The sequence below is a fragment of the Quercus suber genome, unplaced genomic scaffold (assembly GCF_002906115.3).
Source record: "Quercus suber isolate HL8 unplaced genomic scaffold, Cork oak 2.0 scaffold_263, whole genome shotgun sequence".
Taxonomy (NCBI): domain Eukaryota; kingdom Viridiplantae; phylum Streptophyta; class Magnoliopsida; order Fagales; family Fagaceae; genus Quercus; species Quercus suber.
Genome location: NW_027069719.1, coordinates 88,365 through 111,484, shown reverse-complemented (window position 1 = coordinate 111,484; position 23,120 = coordinate 88,365). Strand labels below are relative to the sequence as shown.

General features: G+C 34.3%; 1 protein-coding gene across 3 annotated transcripts; it reads right to left on the bottom strand.

The window, feature by feature from the left end:
• Positions 1-3,664: 3,664 nt before the first annotated feature.
• On the bottom strand, positions 3,665-22,287 carry LOC111994181 (mitogen-activated protein kinase kinase kinase 3). Of its 3 annotated transcripts, none has more exons than XM_024026048.2 (11): positions 21,504-22,285; positions 9,103-9,414; positions 8,354-8,441; positions 8,152-8,214; positions 7,800-7,960; positions 7,625-7,700; positions 7,156-7,215; positions 6,892-6,999; positions 6,571-6,807; positions 4,442-4,548; positions 3,665-4,348 (listed from the first exon to the last, which is right to left on the bottom strand). In XM_024026048.2, the coding sequence occupies exons 1-11, from the start codon at positions 21,914-21,916 to the stop codon at positions 4,087-4,089; spliced, it is 1,887 nt and encodes a 628-aa protein (XP_023881816.1). In that variant the 5' UTR covers positions 21,917-22,285; the 3' UTR covers positions 3,665-4,086. The 3 variants fall into 3 exon arrangements, with proteins under 3 accessions (XP_023881816.1, XP_065637389.1, XP_065637388.1); XM_065781316.1 differs by lacking the exons at positions 3,665-4,348; positions 4,442-4,548; positions 6,571-6,807; ... (5 more) ...; positions 8,354-8,441; positions 9,103-9,414 and adding exons at positions 14,697-15,386; positions 15,480-15,586; positions 17,657-17,893; ... (5 more) ...; positions 19,443-19,530; positions 20,194-20,505 and having other exon boundaries at positions 21,504-22,283; XM_065781317.1 differs by lacking the exon at positions 4,442-4,548 and having other exon boundaries at positions 4,239-4,348; positions 21,504-22,287.
• Positions 22,288-23,120: the final 833 nt, after the last annotated feature.

The window sequence follows — 23,120 nt, the reverse complement described above, 5'->3', positions numbered from 1 at the left end:
AAAGATGAATAGTTGAGGCATTTTGTAAAGATTTTTAGATATAAATAACAAAAAACATGCCAAGATAATCTAATTATAATATAGTTAATTAAAAAAATATATTTAGACATGTATGAGAAACATTCATCGATGTGAAAAAAGTGAAGCCAAAATATCTAATAAAACATTTGTAATTTTGTTTTATGTTTTGAGATGTTGATTTTGTGTAAAAATAAAACTTGTGTTTTTATTTTACTTATTCTTTCATTGTGCTATTTTGCTTTGGTTAGTAATGTTGGGATTTGTATAATTTTAAAATTATTGAACAAGTATTAATTTGTGTAACTGAAATCATTCTTGATATGAGTGATAAATTTAAAGTAATGCATTTTACATCAAGTAATTTGCTGCGAGACTTTTCAAATGAAAAATACATATTTTCTTTTTTTTTTATTAAATAATAATTTATATGAAAAATACGGGTCAACCCAACCCAACCTGCAACTCGATTAACCCAACCGAAACCCAACCTAACCCACCCTTTTGCTACGTCTACAATAAACCCCTCTATTTTAAAGTTTTGAACTACAACGTAACATCTATTTGGGATCAAAATTGATATAAAATGACAAAATTACCCTTCTCTTCTATTTGCTCTCTCTCACAACAAATTAAAACAAGAAAGTGGGTAATATTTTCGTTTTCTTTCATTTTGTCAATTATTTATAAGAAAAATATGACGTTAAAATTTAATTGAAACTATAAGAATTTCAAATTAATATTCCAAACCGCCCCCCTTTGTTTGTTTAGCAATCCGTGTGCTAAAACAATGCTGCTTTTTTTTTTTCTTTTTTGTTTTTCTTTTTTTTTCATTTTTAGGAACCAAACATTGCTACTTCAGCACCCTAAAAATAAATCTTAAAATAAAATAACTCTTACAATTTATAAAATTAAATTAAATTAAATTAAAATTTTAATAATAACAATTAAAAAATAAATTAAAAAAAAAAAAAAAAAAAAACTCACCACACACCAATCTATTACTATTATTATTATTATTATTATTATTATTGAGACAATAGAATTCCAATTTAAAGAATTCGCTTTAAGATTATTGTTATTTATTATAAAGCAAAGACATAAATTGGCGTTAGGTATAGGTATGATTCGAACCCTAGATCTTTTATTCAATAACAAGAGACTACTTAAGTTTTATCATTTTAAAAGTAAGCTAATTCTTATTGTTTTATTACACATTTAGCAAATAAACTAACAAAAATATATCTTGTCTCATATTTAGCAAATAAGCAAAGAGGCGTTCAACTTGTCTTTTTGTTACTCTGTGTGCCGCAACCATTAGTATTTGTAAGATCTTTTGGCAGTATTGTGCCTTTTTATTTGGTGCAAATTTCTTTAGTAGTTATCTCTTTGGTTTGTACTTTATGGCAATTTGTATTTGGTCGTGATTTGGTTTGGGTTATGGAGAAATCCCTTTCAGGGTGTTGCGGAGTAGAGAAAAGTCTCTATTTGTTTTAGGTGCAACCTTTAATCTTTGTAATTGTGAGGGATTGCTATTTGAGTGTATTTGAGATTTGGATTGTGTGAGAATGCTTCTACACTATTATTATATTATACCAAATTTGTTAGTGAAATTTCTTCATCATCGCCTATGAATGTAGGTTATTGCCAAACCACATAAATTTTGGAGGTTTTTGTCTCTATTTTTCTTTTGAGTTGGTTTTCTTTAATCCTAATATTGTTTTAGAGACCTTTCTCAAACATATAATATTTTCAAAATCAAAGGAGTTATTAGACAGGATCCATACTTGCAACCTGAATAGACATTCCACACCAAAATAGACATTCCATACTCCTGGAATGACTCTTTCCACTTGGCCTTCTATTCAGGTTGCAAGAATTCCCCTTCAAAGGAGTTATTTAGACAGGATCTATACTTGCAACCTGAATAGACGGCCCACTTCATCAGGGATTTTGCCTCCAATGGTGTTGTTTGCCGGCATGATTTCCCTAATGAAGCTGATTTTGCCTATGTATGGAGGCAAGGAACCGACCAATTCTCTATAGTAAAGATCTAATTTTGATACTCTTCTATGTTAGCGGCCTCACGTAACACCTTCCCACTCACAGAAATGGAAGGAGTTATTCCACGAGCTCAAAACGTTTGTTGGGTCATGTCACATGTGTGATCTTTCTTTTGAAGGCCAGCAAAGCCTGATGATCAGTCTCATTATCACCAAAATAATTGGAAGTCCCAGTTCTGTCAACAAAAACAACAGGAGTCAATTTTACATGCAGCAGTACAATGAATAAGAGAAGAGTGGCTTGGAAATGAATTGAGCTCAATAGTCTCAGACTCAATGAAGATCTTCTTCCTTGCCTTTTCATTTACTATGTTCAAAATTTGGATTGTGCTTAGCAAAATAAGACGCCTATTCTGTCGGAATGTTGGAGCACCACCAGGATGTTGATGATGAGAAACTATACTAATCTAGGAAAGTGAGGTGGGTTGACGGAATCCGCCTATAATAGAGAGAGAGAATCTTTTAAGCAGATTTTTTGGTGTCTATGTTATTACTTATTGTTATGCTGTATTTTAATCTTTTCAAAAATTATAGGATTGTAAATTTTGGGCAATTTTTTTTTTTAAGGAAATTATATATAATACTACGTCAGCAAGAATTTGGGCTTGCACACAAGGTGAAGCTTCCTCCAACCAGTACATTAGACTGGATACATGTTGTGCATATCTAGGTAACTTATGGGCCACTTTTATTTTCATCTCTTTTGACCCACTCATCAAATTGATACAGCGGAGTACTTACTATCCATGTCTATCAATTGCTGCTGTCATGAAAGTCCCTTGTGGAAAATATTTGGCCTTCAAAATCCTATAAGCAGAAGATTGTTCATGATGTATCAACCGCCACCCTTTCATTAATAGAGGCAAAAGTCTTCTACCTGCTTCAACCTATGATGGATGGCAATCCCAAGTATTTCTCATGTTGTCTGATGGCCTTTACTCCCCATTTGAGACTTGATCTGCTGCTGAATTTTCATGGCCTAGAATTTGTCAGCTATAGTCAAGAGGTATACTTTTGAGTTTTGAGATTTGATGAACCTATATATGGAATACCTATTTATTAATTAGAAAGCTAATAGAAGAGGCCGTGCTATTTGATGCCACCAGAACTATTTAGTATTTACTAAGAGAGGTCTAAGAAAAAGGAAAAGAGATGTTCTAAGAAAAATGGAGATTTAAGTCCACATCCTTGTGGTGGGTTTTTGAAACACTAGGTCATCCATGCCTAAAATAAGATGCCGATGATGATGATTATGATTGTGATGAGAGAAACTTTTGTAACAACTGGGCCTGATTGATACATCCTAGACATCAACGTAGCAAGATGGAACATACAAGAAACAAATATATTAACCAGCTGGCAAATCTCCTTTCAGACGAGTTTGAAAGAATAAAAGCTTGTTAACATGTCACAACCACATTAGGAAGCATGCAATTGCAGTTGCCACTTTTCTGAGTTTGATAAAACTTTGGTTTTCTTGATCTTTGAGGCAGATATCAGAATATAACTATTCTATACCAATTTACATATCCAAGTTGACGGGGTAAGAGTCAACAGACTTTGGACAGAGGTATAGATCCTGATTAGGAGTCTAAGCAGGGAAACCTTCCATTCTCTAGCTTAAAGTGTTGGTAAAAACAATGATTTCATGCAATGAACTATTATAACTTGCTTATACTATGGACCAATATACAATAAAAATTTTACAAACACAGAGACTTCCATTTACAACAATCAAGCGAGTGTTACAAGATCAAGAAATCCAGCATCCGCCCATGATTTTGGAGCTCTTACTACTCCCCCCGTCTACGCTACTTCTTCAAGCTCCCATCCAGAAAGAATCCAGTCTCCTAAAAGAGGTCAGCAAAATAAAACTGCCAAAATATCTGAAATATAAAAGGAGCATGAATACTAAATCCTCTTAATACAGAAGTCTCGCTCCACTCCATGATGCATTCTAGGGAGACAAGGAAACTTTTTAGCTTTTGTTGGTATTTACACTCCTTCAAATGGGTCTTGTTCTTGGTGATCCACCTGGGGTATGAGCTCTATATGGAGAGGTTTCATGAAAAGGATCGAGAGTGTATGTTGCGTTTGGTCTCATTGTATATGATGAGTACTCACTGAAATTGTAGCCGCTTTGTCCTGCCATAGCATAAGCTGGGTGAGGAGGAGATAAATAACAGCTCTTGTGTGCAGTTCCATATTGTCTTAATGGGCTTGAACAGGGAGATACAGGCAAAGATGTAATCATTCTTGCACTATCCCTGCACATAAAAGTATGAAAGCGAGGTCAGTCACTTCAATAATGTCATAAAATTATTAAGCATGAATGAGGATAAAAAGGAAGGAGATGCCACCTTGGGCTTCTCAAAGCACTTGAACTGGTGGGAACAACTGGCATTGTTGCATAATCTCTATCAATAACAGTGATATTTGTCCTATTTGAATGGAGTTCTAACACTGGCTGCTCAGAAAGTTAAAGCATGTAAGATATTAGATTTAGTGCCTACTTCACTGACTGAAACAAATTAGAGGATATAGATTTAACTTCGGCAAAGTCAATTGCCACTGAGGACCTTCCTCATTTCTTATAGAAAAGAAAATGAAACTATATATCAATCTTTTATATCTTTAGTTTTCTAAAATCTCATCTGAAAAGATGATTCTAATTCATGTGCTGTTTTTTTCATTTAAAAAATAAATAAAACAAACAAACAAAAACTCATGTTGATTAAAATGCATACAAATTGTGTAAACAATCTTATCCTGATCAGGTGCTTATCTGCTCATCAAACTCCAACCATCAAATCATAAGACCCCTATAGGATTCATTTTTTTTTTCTTTAATTTCTATGTTCCTTTTTCCTGATTTGTAATGATAATCATAGAAATAAATTTGAGTTTGTCATTTAAGTTAGTACAATCTAGCATGCATTTCACTTCAATATAATAGATTTGAGAGACAAGTGGATGCAAAAACAAAACCAAAACAAACAACAAAATTGAGGCACAACAAAATAACAAAAACCTAGGAATAAGCACCTACACTTCCTTGAAATCATCACCAAGCTAGAGAAACAAAACCAATGAATCAACACCTAGGGTTGGTTAGCCGCAACATCTAACCATTGAGAAATTTTCAATGGAAAGTTCATTATCCAAGCAAACTGCATTCTTAGAGAGGATATCTACTTCAATCCTAATGACTGATAAAAACGAGTTAGATATTTATTTCAATAGGATTGAAGTAGATATCCACAAAAAGTTTAACCTCATTTAAGTTTTACCTTCATTTCTTCCCAATCAGTAACAGCGGGCTTGTCCAATCTATGGCAAAGGTTCTCAACACCGTTGCAGTAATCCATAGCTCCATTTTTTTTTTTTTTAATTTTTACAAGCCTAACCTTCTTAGTATTAGATAAACCTACTGGTTCAAAGAACTGATCCATCTCATGTAACCAATTGGTGAAAAACTGAAAAATCCAGGGGTCCTGGCATCCATCAGACATAGGTGCCTCTCAACATTACCAATGTGCATTGGGCTAGGACATTTGCTAACCGAACTGGTTGTTTTAGCTATGACAACAGTGCTTGGGCATGGCTATCAGCAGTGTGGGTAGTTGGGGAAATTATGTTTTTTCTACATGGATCCGATAGGATTTGGTGGATCCTGAGCTGTTTTGGGGTTTGATATGGATTGCCAAGTTGATGGGTTGTTTTGGGTTGCAACATGGGCTTGGGTTTGAGCAATGTATGGTTCAATAGGTTTTTTTTTTCTAGCTGCGCTTCTAGTTGTGATCCACGGTGATACTGGAAAACCAGGATCAAATTTTGCTCTAATACCAAAACCTGACGCTGGAAAAAACCAAGATGGATGCAACAACATGATTGAATGGAAAAACAAAAATAACCTAGAATTCAACACCTTGGCTTACTTGGCTAGGAATCAATACCTAGGGTTGGCTGAAATCCACAATACACCATTAAAAAAACTGTCCAACTGTCACCATTGGAGTATAATAGCATGCTTAGATAAGCTACTAGGACTTAACCCTAAATCCAATTGACTTGGAAAAGTCCAATTATAGAATTATGAAAATACACTTTGACTTTCAAAATAAAACTAACAGGACCTAAAATAAAATTAACTTCAAAAATTATATAAAACTAAATTAAAATAATATTGTATATACACTACAAACATCAGAAATATCATTTACAAGCACAATGCTCATGACTGAAAGCCCTAAACAATGTGTCAATGTTCTTTATCTCTTTGGTGAACATAGTCCTTCACCATAAAATATGATACATCTCTAAAAAAAAAAAAAAAATAAAGAAAAAAAGTGTTCCAAATTTCTTCTTCATATCTGTTGCATAACTTCAAATAGAATCGAATCAAAATAGGCATCATATATCACGTCCTCTTATATTAGAAATTATAAAGCATACACTATTGAAAAGGATGACAATCTTAGGCCATTACCGGTGTGCGGGTTCCATCAAACATGAAAGGGAAGGCATCCTTGGTCACATTCATGTTAGCCACTCTAGTCGTTGCCTGGTCTCGAATGAAAGCGTGATTTAGTAGTTCTAAGGCTGTGGGGCGTGCTGAAGGTTCTCGCTGCAAACATAGCTTTATAAAACTCTTTGCATCATTTGAAAGGCTTTCAGGTATATGAGGGATATCTTTGCTGCTTGCAATTTTGAATAGTGCTGCCACCTGTTGAAACAAACATAACAAACATAACCATTTTGTTCCTACAAATGCTTTAAAAAAAAAGTTTCTGAATATCCTATATCGTACCCCTTCATACTGGCTCCAAGGTGGTTTGGACGTTGCCATTTCAAGAATCGTACATCCCAAGCTCCAAATATCCACAGCTAAATTGTAGCCATTTCCATGCATTACAACCTAAAATTACAAAACAAGATAGAAACATGAGTAACATGAACCTTAGTGAACAGTAATATAAACAAGAAAAATGCAGAGTGGAAAAAGAGGATAATGTGCACGTCAATGAGAAGCAGAGAGGGAGTTGGTGTGGAAGGAGAGACAAAAAGCATATACCTCAGGCGCCATCCAGTAAGGACTTCCCTTGAAAGAGAGCACTGAGGAAGCTGCTGATATCTGGTTCAGAATAACCAAAAATCAGAATTGTTTTTTATGATTAACAGGAAAGCAATAAAAAAATTGAAGAATACAAACACAAACTATTCTCAATGTTTATAGGACAAATATTTTTATGGCCTCCCCAATATGTGATGCTTGCTTCAAACTAGTAAATTATATGCCCTTTATTCCAGTTGGTTGCATAGTAATTAGATGAGAGAGAGAACTCAAAATCTTATGACAATTTGGGGTTCAAATATTTGGTAGTCAAAATAAATTTCTATTACCAGCATTACACAAACAAATTTATTTCACTCCCACTTTACTTGAGCACACTATTGCTCTAGTAGAGTTGTATGCTTTTGTACTAAAAATACCCCAGGTATTCTAGAAGTAAACTTCTGTTTATGGGGTAAGATAAATGTACATGTTTAGCCATGCCGAAGTCCGCCAACTTGATTTCGCCATTAGGATCTACTAAAATGTTTGCCCCTTTGATGTCCCTGCCAGGAAAACCACAATATTTAATAACCCTAAAGAAATTAACAAAGCTGCAATTCCTGGAACAAACTACTTAGGAACCACAATTGATACACCAATACCTGTGCACTGTATTCCTTCCATGTAAGTAGGCAAGCCCAGAAACAATTTGCCTGGTATAATTTTGAATGACAGGTTCCTTGAAGGGACCATATTCTTGAAGTAATTTGTGGATTGAGCCACCAGAGACATATTCCAAATAAACTGAGAGCGCTTCCTCACCCTGAGAACATAATATTTCATTATTATTACGAATTCAGGATCCAATATTCACATATTACATAAATTTGAACATGAAAATTCCTTCACTCTCCCTCTGTCTCTTGCCTATCTATATTAGTGTGTACATGTGTGTGTTTGTGACTTGTGTGTGCATGCACATATCTATTGGCCTTTATCAGATGAAATTTTTACCAATTCACTTCCATAGTATCGAACAATGTTTGGATGTGAAAGCTGACTAAGCAAATTTATTTCCTGTTGACAAGAAAAGATTCAGTTAAAAACTTTATCTACTATCAGATGATGTAAAGCAATCTGACAGTACAAATTCAACTGTTCAAGTAACAAATATGTGAAAACTGAAGAGACTTATATATTAGCTAAAATGAATTACCTGGTTTAGTTGCTTGAGACATTCTCTTGATGTCTGATCATCAGAAGCAACCTTGACTTCTTTTATTGCACACATTTGCCCACTTCCACTGTTATAGTTGCAATTATAACAATTAGAGAAGTATGAAAATAGCAAAAAGGCTACTCTTTACTCCACTTTCTATAGTTTTTTACTTCATCAAATGGCTGCTGAGTTCTTTTCAGACCCATCCGAACCACTCACACCACCCATACACTTTATGTCTCTAATATTGATTTCAAAACAGATGTGCACCTCCACTACACATGTGGCAACTCACATGGACCTCCAAGTCATGGAGTTAAGAGTTTCTGCTTTTCTTTTCTTCTATGTATGTATGTATAAGAGTTGCTCGATAGATATACAAATTCATTTATCTGGAGACATGGTTTCTTTCCCCTTTTTCTTTTTTCCATTTTTTTAACAATTGTAATAACAACTTAGCTTTTTACCAGGTATTGCCATAGTAAAGGCACCATACCAACTGGCAAGTGCATGCAGTTACCATAATGAAATTAGTTTCTGTGAACTTTGATAGTTAAAGTCAATAGAAAAGGTAAGCTTATTTTGTAAAAAAATAAAATAAAATAAAAAAACAGGGGACTTTGAGTCTATGCGACAATAAGCACACAATACTAAAAGTTTCTCCTGATAACCCTAACCTATAATGTAACTTCATTTCCGAAATTAGGGAAGCACTAAATAATATATACATTAAGCACGACAATTACCTATTAAATCCGAGGTATACATGCCCAAAAGTCCCCCTTCCTAGAAGCCTTCCTTTCTTCCATTTGGACTGTGAAGAAGTTGTGTTGTCACTGACAATCGTTCTTGTGTTGGGCAAGGCAGAAGGGCTAGTAGGAGAACCCGGAGGAAGAGGCAGACGATGACATTGACTCTTCCCATCTTCTTGCTTTCCAGTTGGAGAGTCCAGGCTCAAGCAATGCCGTGGGTGAAGAGGTGATGTGGGGCTTGTCGGTCCCCTTGACCCTGGACCTGGGCTTCTTGATCTCATGCTAAACATGGTCTCAGCATGTCCTCTACAACCAAGACACAACACAGTTTTAATCATTCACAGAAGCATTAAAGAAGCTTTATTGGAATTATTAGTTGATGTTTTATTTTTTGGGGATTTTAGCTAGACAATAGAATAATAGCTAACCTCACTAATCCCATGCCCTTAACAAGTTGTACCCTAGACTTCTGCCTCCATAAAGAGAAGTACCAGTTGGTACAAGGCCATTAATTGGTCGGATTTTTCATTAATTTCTTAATACTAAAACCAAGTACACTCCATTATATTCAAATTTTGGCTATCTTTCTTCACGGTGAGGGTTGGAATAATGGTTAAATAATTAAACTCACACTTTCTTAACAGCTTAAGCTTTTAGGAAAAATTGTAGTTTATCAAAGGTAAAATGTATAAACCAGTCAATGTAAGTACGTAGCATGTTAAATATGAAGTATTTGACATCCTTGCTATTGAAGAAAGCAGCAGAGACTATTACAATGAGTAACACTGAGTTTCGTGCAGAAAAATGCATGTGATCAAGAATGTCCAGCAAAATATAGAAATTTCATGACTATAGCTCAAATTCTCAAGAGAACTTAGAAGCTCCTGATAATTTTTTTTCAAGGGTAGTCATCTATTTACAGGGTTAAAAAAAAGGCAAATACTCGGATAGGCTGTCACGGTGAAAGACAACTATAGAAACGGACAAAATTGAAAAAAAGTTCATGCGGCTCAGAGAACAAAGCTGACAGCACACCCACATGGTTTATAACCATGTTGATTGTAAAGATGGAAACCCCATTGCAAAGCTATCCAAATCTGACAAAAACAAAATGAAAGACAGGAAAAAAAAAAATATATATATATATATATATTACTTTTGTGATTTTTCCCATAGTATAGTTATAAAATACATTATTCTTTATTAAATTAGTCCTAATTGTAAAAATTAACTAAATAAGAGCACCCTAAAAAAGTAATCACGCGTAACGCGCGGGACCGCGACTAGTCAAGATTAAAGCATAATTTTAACAGTTATAGCAGAAATATCAGCTACAAATCAAGAAGGTAATCAAGAATATATATGTACATCTCAAAGTGGCTAGGATCAAAACATGTGCATATCTCTAATTTAAGCTTCTATTAAGGTTATCTCAATTGGTAACACTGTGGAAAAAAATATATAGTGTCTTCCAAACTTAAGACTGTCACCATTCATCTCTTAAGAAAAAGGAAAAGAAAGGCATGATTGTGTTTCTTTTTCTCTATTTTTAAAACATCATTGGAAAATACCCAAAACCAATTAACCCAAATACTCTAAACAAAAACAGGCAAACTTGTGACCCGACCTGTGACCTGAACGATTTTTTTTTTTTTTTTTTGGTAAAACAAATAATAAAATTAAGAGAAAATTGGTTTAATTATTTGTTGTAAGTTTTAAGGAAACAATTGACACTTTTACATAACTACATGCAAATGAATTAAAAGATGAATAGTTAAGGAATTTTATAAAGATTTTTAGATATTGAATAATAAAATACATGCCAAGATAATCTAATTATAGTAGAGTTAATTAAAAAGATATATTTAAAATTATAGACATGTATGAAAAACATTCATCATTGTGAAAAAAGTGAAGCCAAAATATCCAATAAGACATTTAAATTTTTTTTTTTTAATATTTTGGGATGTTGATTTTGTGTAAAAATAAAACTTGTGTATTTATTTTACTTATTCTTTCGTTATGCTATTTTGCTTTGGATAGTAATGTTGGGATTTGTATTATTTTAAAATTATTGAATAAGTATTAATTTGTGTAATTGAACTCATTTTTGATATGAATTACAAATTCAAAATAATGCATTTTACATCAAGGAATTTGCTGCAAAACTTTCCAAAAGAAAAATACATGTTTTCTTCTTCTTCTTTTTTAAATAATAATTCATTTGAAAAAAACGGGTCAACCCAACCCGACCCGCAACTCGACTAACCCGACCCAAACCCAACCTAACCCACCCTTTTGCTACGTCTACAATAAACCCCTCTAATTTGAAGTTTTGAACTACAACGTAACATCTATTTGGGATCAAAATTGATATAAATTGACAAAATCACCCTTCTCTTCTATTTGCTCTCTCTCACAACAAATTAAGACAAGAAGTGGGTAATATTTTCGTTTTCTTTCATTTTGTCAATTATTTATAAGAAAAACATGACGTTAAATTTTTTTTTTTTTTTTTTTTTTTTGAGAATGACGTTAAAATTTAATTGATTATTTATAAGAAAAACATGACGTTAAATTTTTTTTTTTTTTTTTTTTTTTTGAGAATGACGTTAAAATTTAATTGAAACTATAAGAATTTCAAATTAATATTCCAAACCGCCCCCCTTTTTTGTTTAGCCATCCGTGTGCTAAAACAATGCTGCTTTTTTTTTTCTTTTCTTTACTTTTTTCTTTTTTTCTTTTTTAGGAACCAAACAATGCTACTTTAGCACCCTAAAATACTATTTTAACACACTATTTCATAATTCACCATACTTTTTATCTTTTACCTTAGCACTTCACCCATTAAAATAAGTTAAAATAACTCTTACAATTTATAAAATAAAATTCAAAATTTAATAATAAAAATTATTTAAAAAAAAAACCCTCACCACACACCAATCTATTATTATTATTATTATTATTATTATTGAGACGATAGAATTCCAATCTATGGAATCTACTTTAAGATTATTGTTATTTATTATAAAGCCAAGACATAAATTGACTTTTGGTATAGGTATGATTCGAACTCTAGATCTCTTATTCGATAGCAAGAGGCTACTTAAGTTTTATCATTTTAAAAGTAAGCTAATTCTTATTGTTTTATTACACATTTAGCAAATAAACTAACAAAAATATATCTTGTCTCATATTTAGCAAATAAGCAAAGAGGTGTTCAACTTGTCTTTTTGTTACTCTCTGTGTGCCGCAGCCATTAATACTTGTATGATCTTTTGGCAGTATTATGCCTTTTTACTTGGTGCAAATTTCTTTAGTAGTTATCTCTTTGGTTTGTACTTTATGGCAATTTGTATTTGGTCGTGATTTGGTTTGGGTTATGGAGAAATCCCTTTTAGGGTGCTGCGGAGTAGAGAAAAGTCTCTATTTGTTTAAGGTGCAACCTTTAATCTTTGTAATTATGAGGGATTGATATTTGGGTGTATTTGAGATTTGAATTGTGTGAGAATACTTCTTCACCATATTTATATTATACCAAATTTGTTTAGTGAAATTTCTTCATCGTCACCTATGAACGTAGGTTATTGTCAAACCACGTAAATTTTAGAGGTTTTTTTGTCTCTATTTTTCTTTTGAGTTGGTATTCTTTAATCCTAATATTGTTTTAGAGATCTTTCTCAAACATATAATATTTTCAAAATCAAAGGAGTTATTAGACAGGATCTATACTTGGAACCTGAATAGACATTCCACACCAAAATAGACATTCCATACTCCTGGAATGACTCCTTCCACTTGGCCTTCTATTCAGGTTGCAAGAATTTCCCCTTCAAAGGAGTTATTTAGACAGGATCTATACTTGCAACCTGAATAGACGGCCCACTTCATCAGGGATTTTGCCTCCAATGGTGTTGTTTGCCGGCATGATTTCCCTAATGAAGCTGATTTTGCCTATGTATGGAGGCAAGGAACCGACCAATTCTCTATAGTAAAGATCTAATTTTGCTACTCTTCTATGTTAGCGGCCTCACGTAACACCTTCCCACTCACAGAAATGGAAGGAGTTATTCCACGAGCTCAAAACGTTTGTTGGGTCATGTCACGTGTGATCTTTCTTTTGAAGGCCAACAAAGCCTGATGATCAGTCTCATTATCACCAAAATAATTGGAAGTCCCAGTTCTGTCAACAAAAACAACAGGAGTCAATTTTACATGCAGCAGTACAATGAATAAGAGAAGAGTGGCTTGGAAATGAATTGAGCTCAATAGTCTCAGACTCAATGAAGATCTTCCTTGCCTTTTCATTTACTATGTTCAAAATTTGGGTTGTGCTTAGCAAAATCAGACGCCTATTCAGTCGGAATGTTGGAGCACCACCAGGATGTTGATGATGAGAAACTATACTAGTCTAGGACAGAGAGGTGGGTCGACTGGAGTCCGCCTATTAGAGAGAGAGAGAGAATCTTTTAAGCAGATTTTTTGGTGTCTATGTTATTACTTATTGTTATGCTGTATTTTAATCTTTTCAAAAATTATAGGATTGTAATACCGTAATTTTGGGCAATATTTTTTTAGGGAAATTATATACTACATCAGCAAGAATTTGGGCTTGCACACAAGGTGGAGCTTCCTCCAACCAGTACATTAGACTGGATACATGTTGTGCATATCTAGGCAACTTATGGGCCACTTTTATTTTCATCTTTTTTGACCCACTCATCAAATTGATACGGCGGAGTACTTTCTACCCATGTCTATCAATTGCTGCTGTCATGAAATTCCCTTGTGGAAAATATTTGGCCTACAAAATCCTATAAGCAGAAGATTGTTCATAATGTATCAACCGCCACCCTTTCATTAATAGAGGCAAAAGTCTTCTTGCTTCAACCTATGATGGATGGCAATCCCAAGTATTTCTCATGTTGTCTGATGGCCTCTACTCCCCATTTGAGACTTGATCTGCCGCTGAATTTTCATGGCCTAGAATTTGTCAGCTACAGTCAAGAGGTAGACTTTTGAGTTTTGAGATTTGATGAACCTATATATGGAATACCTATTTATTAATTAGAAAGCTAATAGAAGAGGCCGTGCTATTTGATGCCACCAGAACTATTTAGTATTTACTAAGAGAGGTCTAAGAAAAAGGAAAAGAGATGTTCTAAGAAAAATGGAGATTTAAGTCCACATCCTTGTGGTGGGGTTTAGAAACACTAGGTCATCTATGCTTAAAATAAGATGCTGATGATGATGATTATGATTGTGATGAGAGAAACTTTTGTAACAACTGGGCCTGATTGATGTATCCTAGACATCAACGTAGCAAGATGGAACATACATGAAACAAATATATTAACCAGCTGGCAAATCTCCTTTCAGACCAGTTTGAAAGAATAAAAAGCTTGTTAACATGTCACTACCACATTAGGAAGCATGCAATTGCAGTTGCCACTTTTCTGAGTTTGATAAAACTTTGGTTTTCTTGATCTTTGAGGTGGATATCAGAATATAACTATTCTATACCAATTTACATATCCAAGTTGACGGGGTAAGAGTCAACAGACTTTGGACAGAGGTATAGATCCTGATTAGGAGTCTAAGCAGGGAAACCTTCCATTCTCTAGCTTAAAGTGTTGGTAAAAACAATGATTTCATGCAATGAACTATTATAACTTGCTTATACTATGGACCAATATACAATAAAAATTTTACAAACACAGAGACCACCTTCCATTTACAACAATCAAGAGAGTGTTACAAGATCAAGAAATCCAGCATCCGCCCATGATTTTGGAGCTCTTACTACTCCCCCCCTGTCTACGCTACTTCTTCAAGCTCCCATCCAGAAAGAATCCAGTCTCCTAAAAGAGGTCAGCAAAATAAAACTGCCAAAATATCTGAAAAATAAAAGGAGCATGAATACTAAATCCTCTTAATACAGAAGTCTCACTCCACTCCATGATGCATTCTAGGGAGACAAGGAAACTTTTTAGCTTTTGTAGGTATTTACACTCCTTCAAATGGGTCTTGTTCTTGGTGATCCACCTGGGGTATGAGCTCTATATGGAGAGGTTTCATGAAAAGGATCGAGAGTGTATGTTGTGTTTGGTCTCATTGTATATGATGAGTACTCACTGAAATTGTAGCAGCTTTGTCCCGCCATAGCATAAGCTGGGTGAGGAGGAGATAAATAACAGCTCTTGTGTGCAGTTCCATATTGTCTTAATGGGCTTGAACAGGGAGATACAGGCAAAGATGTAATCATTCTTGCACTATCCCTGCACATAAAAGTATGAAAGCGAGGTCAGTCACCTCAATAATGTCATAAAATTATTAAGCATGAATGAGGATAAAAAGGAAGGAGATGCCACCTTGGGCTTCTCAAAGCACTTGAACTGGTGGGAGCAACTGGCATTGTTGCATAATCTCTATCAATCACAGTGATATTTGTCCTATTTGAATGGAGTTCTAACACCGGCTGCTCAGAAAGTTAAAGCAAGTAAGATATTAGATTTAGTGCCTACTTCACTGACTGAAACAAATTAGAGGATATAGATTTAACTTCGGCAAAGTCAGTTGCCACTGAGGACCTTCCTCATTTCTTATAGAAAAGAAAGTGAAACTATATATCAATCTTTTATATCTTTAGTTTTCTAAAATCTCATCTGAAAAGATGATTCTAATTCTTGTGCTGTTCTTTTTCATTTAAAAAATAAATAAAACAAACAAACAAAAACAAAAACAAAACAAAACAAAAACTCATGTTGATTAAAATGCATACAAATTGTGTAAACAATCTTATCCTGATCAGGTGCTTATCTGCTCATCAAACTCCAACCATCAAATCATAAGACCCCTATAGGATTCATTTTTTTTTCTTTAATTTCTATGTTCCTTTTTCCTGATTTGTAATGATAATCATAGAAATAAATTTGAGTTTGTCATTTAAGTTTTTCAACAATAGTACAATCTAGCATGCATTTCACTTCAATATAATAGATTTGAAAGACAAATGGATGCAAAAACATAACCAAAACAAACACAACAAAATTGAGGCACAACAAAATAACAAAAACCTAGGAATAAGCACCTACACTTCCTTGAAATCATCACCAAGCTAGAGAAACAAAACCAATGAATCAACACCTAGGGTTGGTTAGCCGCAACAACATCTAACCATTGAGAAATTTTCAACGGAAAGTTCATTATCCAAGCGAACTGCGTTCTTAGAGAGGATATCTACTTCAATAGGATTGAAGTAGATATCCACTAAAAGTTTTACCTCATTTAAGTTTTACCTTCATTTCTTCCCAATCAGTAACAGAGGGCTTGTCCAATCTATGGCAAAGGATTTCAACACCATTGCAGTAATCCATAGCTCCATTTTTTTTTTTTTTTTTAATTTTTACAAGCCTAACCTACTTAGTATTAGATAAACCTACTGGTTCAAAGAACTGATCCATCTCATGTAACCAATTGGTGAAAAACTGAAAATCCAGGGGTCCTGGCATCCATCAGACGTAGGTGCCTTCAACATTACCAATGTGCATTGGGCTAGGACATTTGCTAACCGAACTGGTTGTTTTAGCTATGACAACAGTGGTTGGGCATGGCTATCAGCAGTGTGGGTAGTTGGGGAAATTATGTTTTTTCTACATGGATCCGATAGGATTTGGTGGATCCTGAGCTGTTTTGGGGTTTGATATGGATTGCCTAGTTGATGGGTTGTTTTGGGTTGCAACATGGGCTTGGGTTTTGAGCAATGTATGGCTCAATAGGTTTTTTTTTTCCTAGCTGCACTTCTAGTTGTGATCCACAGTGATACTGGAAAACCAGGATCAAATTTGGCTCTAATACCAAAACCTGACGCTGGAAAAAATCAAGATGGATGCGACAACATGATTGAATGGAAAAACAAAAATAACCTAGGATTCAACACCTTGGCTTACTTGGCTAGGAATCAATACCTAGGGTTGGCTGAAATCCACATTACACCATTAAAAAAACTGTCCAACTGTTGCCATTGGAGTATAATAGCATGCTTAGATAAGCTACTAGGACTTAACCCTAAATCTAATTGACTTGGAAAAGTCCAATTATAGAATTATGAAAATACACTTTTGACTTTCAAAATAAAACTAATTGGACCTAAAATAAAATCAAAGTGACCAAAAAAATAAAATTAACTTCAAAAATTATATAAAACTAAATTTAAATAATATTGTATTTACACTACAAACATCAGAAATATCGTTTACAAGCACAATGCTTATGAGTGAAAGCCCTAAACAATGTGACAATGTTCTTTATCTCTTTGGTGAACATAGTAATCAAATATTTCATGAGTCAATATTACAGCTCCTTCACCATAAAATATGTATGTTAGAGATTTTTTTTAAAAAAAAAAAGTGTTCCAAATTTCTTCTTTATATCTGTTGCATAACTTCAAATAGAATTGAATCAAAATAGGCATCATATATCATGTCCTCTTATATTAGAAATTATAAAGCACACACTATTGAAAAGGATGACAATCTTAGGCCATTACCGGTGTGCGGCTTCCATCAAACATGAAAGGGAAGGCATCCTTGGTCACGTTCATGTTAGCCACTCTAGTCGTTGCCTGGTCTCGAATGAAAGCGTGATTTAGTAGTTCTAAGGCTGTGGGGCGTGCTGAAGGTTCTCGCTGCAAACATAGCTTTATAAAACTCTTTGCATCATTTGAAAGGCTTTCAGGTATATAAGGGATATCTTTGCTGCTTGCAATTTTGAATAGTGCTGCCACCTGTTGAAACAAACATAACAAACATAACCATTTTGTTCCAACAAATGCTTTAAAAAAAAAAAGTTTCTGAATATCCTATATCGTACCCCTTCATACTGGCTCCAAGGTGGTTTGGACGTTGCCATTTCAAGAATCGTACATCCCAAGCTCCAAATATCCACAGCTAAATTGTAGCCATTTCCATGCATTACAACCTAACATTACAAAACAAGATAGAAACATGAGTAACATGAACCTTAGTGAACAGTAATATAAACAAGAAAAATGCAGAGTGGAAAAAAGAGGATAATGTGCATGTCAGTGAGAAGCAGAGAGGGAGTTGGTGTGGAAGGAGAGACAAAAAGCATATACCTCAGGCGCCATCCAGTAAGGACTTCCCTTGAAAGAGAGCACAGAGGAAGCTGCTGTTATCTGCTTCAGAATAACCAAAAATCAGAATTGTCTTTTATGATTAACAGGAAAGCAATAAAAAAATTGAAGAATACAAACACAAACTATTCTCAATGATTATAGGACAAATATTTTTATGGCCTCCCCACTATGTGATGCTTGCTTCAAACTAGTAAATTATATGCCCTTTATTCCAGTTGGTTGCATAGAAATTAGATGAGAGAGAGAACTCAAAATCTTATGACAATTTGGGGTTCAAATATTTGGTAGTCAAAATAAATTTCTATTACCAGCATTACACAAACAAATTTATTTCACTCCCACTTTACTTCAGCACATTATTGCTCTAGTAGAGTTGTATGCTTTTTTACTAAAAATACCCCAGGTATTCTAGAAGTAAACTTCTGTTTATAGGGTAAGATAAATGTACATGTTTAGCCATGCCGAAGTCCGCCAACTTGATTTCGCCATTAGGATCTACTAAAATGTTTGCCCCTTTGATGTCCCTGCCAGTAAAACCACAATATTTAATAACCCTAAAGAAATTAACAAAGCTGCAATTCCTGGAACAAACTACTTAGGAACCACAATTGATACACCAATACCTGTGCACTGTATTCCTTCCATGTAAGTAGGCAAGCCCAGAAACAATCTGCCTGGTATAATTTTGAATGACAGGTTCCTTGAAGGGACCATATTCTTGAAGTAATTTGTGGATTGAGCCACCAGAGACATATTCCAAATAAACTGAGAGCGCTTCCTCACCCTGAGAACATAATATTTCATTATTATTACGAATTCAGGATCCAATATTCACATATTACATAAATTTGAACATGAAAATTCCTTCACTCTCCCTCTGTCTCTTGCCTATCTATATTAGTGTGTACATGTGTGTGGTTGTGACTTGTGTGTGCATGCACATGTCTATTGGCCTTTATCAGATGAAATTTTTACCAATTCACTTCCATAGTATCGAACAATGTTTGGATGTGAAAGCTGACTAAGCAAATTTATTTCCTGTTGACAAGAAAAGATTTAGTTAAAAACTTTATCTACTATCAGATGATGTAAAGCAATCTGACAGTACAAATTCAACTGTTCAAGGAACAAATATGTGAAAACTGAAGAGACTTATATATTAGCTAAAATCAATTACCTGGTTTAGTTGCTTGAGACATTCTCTTGATGTCTGATCATCAGAAGCAACCTTGACTTCTTTTATTGCACACATTTGCCCACTTCCACTGTTATAGTTGCAATTATAACAATTAGAGAAGTATGAAAATAGCAAAAAGGCTACTCTTTACTCCAATTTCTATAGTTTTTTACTTCATCAAATGGCCGCTGAGTTCTTTTCAGACCCATCCGAACCACTCACACCACCCATACACTTTATGTCTCTAATATTGATTTCAAAACAGACGTGCACCTCCACTACACGTGGCAACTCACATGGACCTCCAAGTCATGGAGTTAAGAGTTTCTGCTTTTCTTTTCTTTTATGTATGTATGTATAAGAGTTGCTCGATAGATATACAAATTCATTTATCTGGAGACATGGTTTCTTTCCCCTTTTTCCTTTTTCTTTTTTTTTTTTTTAACAATTGTAATAACAACTTAGCTTTTTACCAGGTATTGCCATAGTAAAGGCACCATACCAACTGGCAAGTGCATGCAGTTACCATAATTAAATTAGTTTCTGTGAACTTTGATAGTTAAAGTCAATAGAAAAGGTAAGCTTATTTTGTAAAAATAAAAAATAAAAAAAAAAACAGGGGACTTTGAGTCTATGCGACAATAAGCACACAATACTAAAAGTTTCCCCTGATAACCCTAACCTATAATGTAACTTCATTTCCGAAATTAGGGAAGCACTAAATAATATATACATTAAGCACAACAATTACCTATTAAATCCGAGGTATACATGCCCAAAAGTCCCCCTTCCTAGAAGCCTTCCTTTCTTCCATTTGGACTGTGAAGAAGTTGTGTTGTCACTGATAATTGTTCTTGTGTTGGGCAAGGCAGAAGGGCTAGTAGGAGAACCCGGAGGAAGAGGCAGACGATGACATTGACTCTTCCCATCTTCTTGCTTTCCAGTTGGAGAGTCCAGGCTCAAGCAATGCCGTGGGTGAAGAGGTGATGTGGGGCTTGTCGGTCCCCTTGACCCTGGGCCTGGGCTTCTTGACCTCATGCTAAACATGGTCTCACCATGTCCTCTACAACCAAGATACAACACAGTTTTAATCATTCACAGTAGCATTAAAGAAGCTTAATTGGAATTATTAGTTGAGGTTTTATTTTTTGGGGATTTTAGCTAGACAATAGAATAATAGCTAACCTCACTAATCCCATGCCCATAACAAGTTGCAACCTAGATTTCTGCCTCCATAAAGAGAAGTACCAGTTGGTACAAGGCCATTAATTAGTCGGATTTTTCATTAATTTCTTAACACTAAAACCAAGTACACTCCATTATATTCAAATTTTGGCTATCTTTCTTCACGGTGAGTGTTGGAATAATGGTTAAATAATTAAACTCACAATTTCTTAACAGCTTAAGCTTTTAGGAAAAATTGTTATTGAAGTATGTGACATCCTTGTTATTGAAGAAAGCAGCAGAGACTATTACAATGAGTAACACTGAATTTCGTGCAGAAAAATGCATGTGATCAAGATTGTCCAGCAAAATATAGAAATTTCATATGACTATAGCTCAAATTCTCAAGAGAACTTAAAAGCTTCTGATAATTTTTTTTCAAGGGTAGTCATCTATTTACAGGGTTAAAAAAAAGGCAAATACTCGGATAGGCTGTCACGGTGAAAGACAACAATAGAAACGGACAAAATTGAAAAAAAGTTCATGCGGCTCAGAGAACAAAGCTGACAGCACACCCACATGGTTTATAACTATGTTGATTGTAAAGATGGAAACCCCATTGCAAAGCTATCCAAATCTGACAAAAACAAAATGAAAGACAGGAAAAACAAAAACAAAAAAAATGAGTAGAAATAACCTCAGTTCAAAAAGTCTGAGCAGACCCATATGTCAAATTTTGATTTTGGAAACCAGAAATTAAAATAAAATTTAAAAGGAAAAAACAAAAAAAACAGATATTCAAAACAACCAAAACTCTGATAGCTAAAATTAGAGAAAGTGTTTTTTTTTTTTTTTTTTTTTTTAAAAAAAAAAAAAAAAGTGAAAAACCAAACCAACCTGTGATTACCAAAGTGACCCTGGTCCTGAGCAACCGGGTGATCCTCAGAGGACCCACAAGAGCTAACACTGGAAACCGAGCCCGACCCGGATCCCAACCCGACCACACCGGGCTGGATTTGATCGGTACCGGAAGAAATCGACGGCCGAGGAAGAGGGTGGCTATCGGAATCGAAACCCGAGAACCCGGAGGAGGATCCGGCGGGTCCGAAGTCCTTGCTGGCACGAGGCGAATTCCTAGATAAAACACCATCAAAGCTCTTGGGTTTGTCTTTGGACTTGGCGTTGCTGATGGCTTTGATTGGCGATTTGGATGGATTGAGGTTAGTGGTAACTGGGTTTTGCTGATCTTTTGCAGCCTTTTGTTGCTGTTGCTTGTTTTTGCTGGACTTTCTTGCCCACCAAGCAGGCATTTTTAGCTGCTGATTTCTGAGCAAACAACACAGACAGACAGATAGAGAGAGAGAGAGAGAGAGACTCAGAGAGAGTAAACTTGGATGTGGGGATTGTGAAGGATATTTATATGGGAAAAGGAAGAAGATTCAGAGATATGAATGAATGAAGAGAGAGAGAGAGGAGAAGAAGAAGGAAGGAGCTACAGTGAGAAACAGCTAAGTCTTGAAAGAGGAGAGAGAGAGAGAGAGAGACTTTGAGGACGGCAGGCGGTGGTTGGATAATGAGAAGGAAATGACGTGGCTGTTTCCTAGTGAGAGAAGAGTGAGAGACTCTTTTTAGACAGAGAGAGTGTCTGAATTTGTGCAAATGTGTGGAGGGAGTGGCGACTTTACTTTAAACTTAAAAGTGAGTTTGTTATTAGAGACACAAATATTTGTCCTAAAAATAAAAATAATAAAAGATAGACACAAACACAATCTCGTGCATTTTTTGTTATCGATATTTCCGCACATACTTTTTTAGTTCGTGTGTTTGTTATAATGATAAGATTTCAAGGTTTTTATTTTTAAAGAGATAAGATTCTAGTTGAAAATAATAACATTTTTAGTTATGGAAGTTTCCGTACATACTCTTAGGATATATATTAACATTTTTCTTCAAAATAATAATAATAATAATAATAACAAAGCAAGTTGAAAATAATAGTGCTCCAAGCCTTCAATAACAACTAATCATATAAAGTTATAATAATTAAGATGGTTCTAGTAAGTTACTAATGACATATAATAAAAATATATATATTTATAGAAGGTCTTCGAAAAAAAAAATTACGTATATAATATAACATCTAAATCATATGAGATGAACCTTATAGGCACAATATTTACTCTCGCATGAAATAAATAGATATTATATATTTCTGTTATAGAAATATTATATTATTTAAATGAGAAAAATAAAAATAAAAGAGTAAAATCTATTATTGACTAGCTGTCGTAGACACTCATATTACCGTTTGATACATGTGTTTAAATACATGTTTTTAGTTTTTAAACAATATTACACGTATTTTTATATATTTTTTTATCTACACATATTTTAAAAAAAATTTGAAAACTATTTATTTAAACATACGTGCTAAATAAGTGAAAATTTCAACTCAATTCAAGCTCGAGTTGCTCCTAGGTTATTTATTTATTTTGATAAATGGTTGTGCTCCTA

Excerpts from the sequence above, each read along its gene's own strand:
- LOC111994181 (XM_024026048.2), bottom strand. The coding sequence starts at position 21,916 with ATGCCTGCTTGGTGGGCAAGAAAGTCCAGCAAAAACAAGCAACAGCAA. Across the intron at positions 8,442-9,102 it reads GTATACCTCGGATTTAATAG|TGGAAGTGGGCAAATGTGTG; the intron begins GTAATTGTCGTG and ends CAACTATAACAG. Across the intron at positions 4,549-6,570 it reads TTGATGGAACCCGCACACCG|CCAGTGTTAGAACTCCATTC; the intron begins GTAATGGCCTAA and ends CTTTCTGAGCAG.